At 57.8% G+C, this 1,562-nt stretch overlaps 1 protein-coding gene across 1 annotated transcript in view; it reads right to left on the bottom strand.

Annotated features, from left to right (window-relative positions):
• The window catches only part of ITPR1 (inositol 1,4,5-trisphosphate receptor, type 1), a 173,427-nt gene that overhangs the window by 92,456 nt on the left and 79,409 nt on the right, over positions 1-1,562 (bottom strand). The window contains exons 10-11 of the mRNA XM_005881921.2: positions 1,378-1,532; positions 183-282 (exon numbers count right to left, since the gene is read on the bottom strand). Coding sequence (XP_005881983.1) covers positions 183-282; positions 1,378-1,532 — 255 coding nt within the window. The remainder of the gene's footprint in view (positions 1-182; positions 283-1,377; positions 1,533-1,562) is intronic.

Raw genomic sequence — 1,562 nt, 5'->3', positions numbered from 1 at the left:
TGCCCGTGTCCACACTCTCCTGTGCCCGTGACCACACTCTCCTGTGCCCGTGTCCACACTCTCCTGTGCCCGTGACCACGCTTTTGCTGGAGCAGCAGAACCCCGGCCCCCTTCCTCCCTGAGGAGCCCGGCAGCGGGAGTGGGGAGCAGGACCAAGGGGGTCTGGGGGGCTGCGGACTCACCTTCAGCATCACAGGCTTCTCCTCCTCCTTGTCGATGGGGATGTTGGTGCTGTGCACCCAGGTGTTGGTGCACAGGTGTCTGAGCCGCACATAGGAGTTCCTGGGAGAGGAAGGGAGGGTGTGGGGCCGGGACACGGAGGCTCTGCAGCCACGGCCTAGAACAGTCTATCGACACAGCCAGACAGCAACGCTGCGCTGAGCCAGTGGCCCGAGCACCCAGTTCGGCCTAAACACCGAGACGTGGGCTCTGATGGGACGCGCTGCTGTGGGCGTGGCTTACACGCCCTGCGCCTCCGTTTCTCTACCTTTAAAAGGCGAATGGCACACCGGTCCCACGGGGGCTCCTGTGGGGGTGAAACCCTAGGACACGCGCGGCGCCAGGCACTGGGCCCGGACGGTCAGCGCTCAGCGAGAAGACGCTGCCACCTCGTCATGCGCGAGCTCCACCACATTCACACCCAGTTACCACCCACACGCCTTCTCATGAACAAAACGGAGCTCAACTTAGTCAAATGGCCACAGAAGACTGGTCTGACTCCTAAGTAGAATTTACTTTGCCCTCAGCGAACTTCAAACATTCCCTCCTCTAGAATTTCTTCTCAAATTTTTATCCAGTTCGTCAGATCTCTCGGCTTTGGGAGGAGAAAGAGAGGAAAGACCGAGCAACGCAGCCTTCAGGTTCAGCTTATGGACCCAAATACAGTGGGGCCTTGACTTACGAGTGTCCCGACTAACGAGTTTTTCAAGATACGAGCCGTCTCTCAGCCGATTTTTTGCTTTGAGTTGCGAGCTAAAATTCAGGTTACGAGCCAGCTTCAGATACCCCACCGCTAGTTGGCGCAGCGAACGTCACAGTGAACGCCACAACATCAGCCCAGCATCACGTGTCTCACTCGTTCACTTTTGATTTGACATACGAGTAATTTGAGTTACGAGTTCCGTCACGGAACGAATTAAACTCGTAAGTCAAGGCCCCACTGTATAGCACTTCTTGTCCAACCACCAAGAACTCACAAATGATGAGCCAAAAAAATAAAAATAAAAATAAAAAATAAAACAGAATTCAGCCGCGTTTCAATGGGCAGTGGGAACAGTCCTTCACCAACTCCTGTACGAAACCTTCCGGAAAGACTCCCCGGCACCGCCAGGCTGCAGAGACGGCCCTGGCCAGCGGGAGAGCCCCCGGGAGCCGTACCTGGGGACCAGGCTGTCGCCTCCGCGGAGGGTGGTGGGGTCCAGCTCGAAGATGGAGGAGATGTCGTTGCCCTCGGGCACGGACACCAGGGAGTACACCATCTTCTCCTGGGCGTTGCGCAGCCGGCTGCGGGAGGCGTCCTGGTCGGGGTCCGCCTGAGGAGAGGCCTGGGGTCAGGGCGCTGC

This window comes from Myotis brandtii, unplaced genomic scaffold (assembly GCF_000412655.1).
Source record: "Myotis brandtii unplaced genomic scaffold, ASM41265v1 scaffold693, whole genome shotgun sequence".
Classification (NCBI taxonomy): Eukaryota; Metazoa; Chordata; class Mammalia; order Chiroptera; family Vespertilionidae; genus Myotis; species Myotis brandtii.
This window is presented reverse-complemented; position numbering and strand designations above follow the sequence as displayed.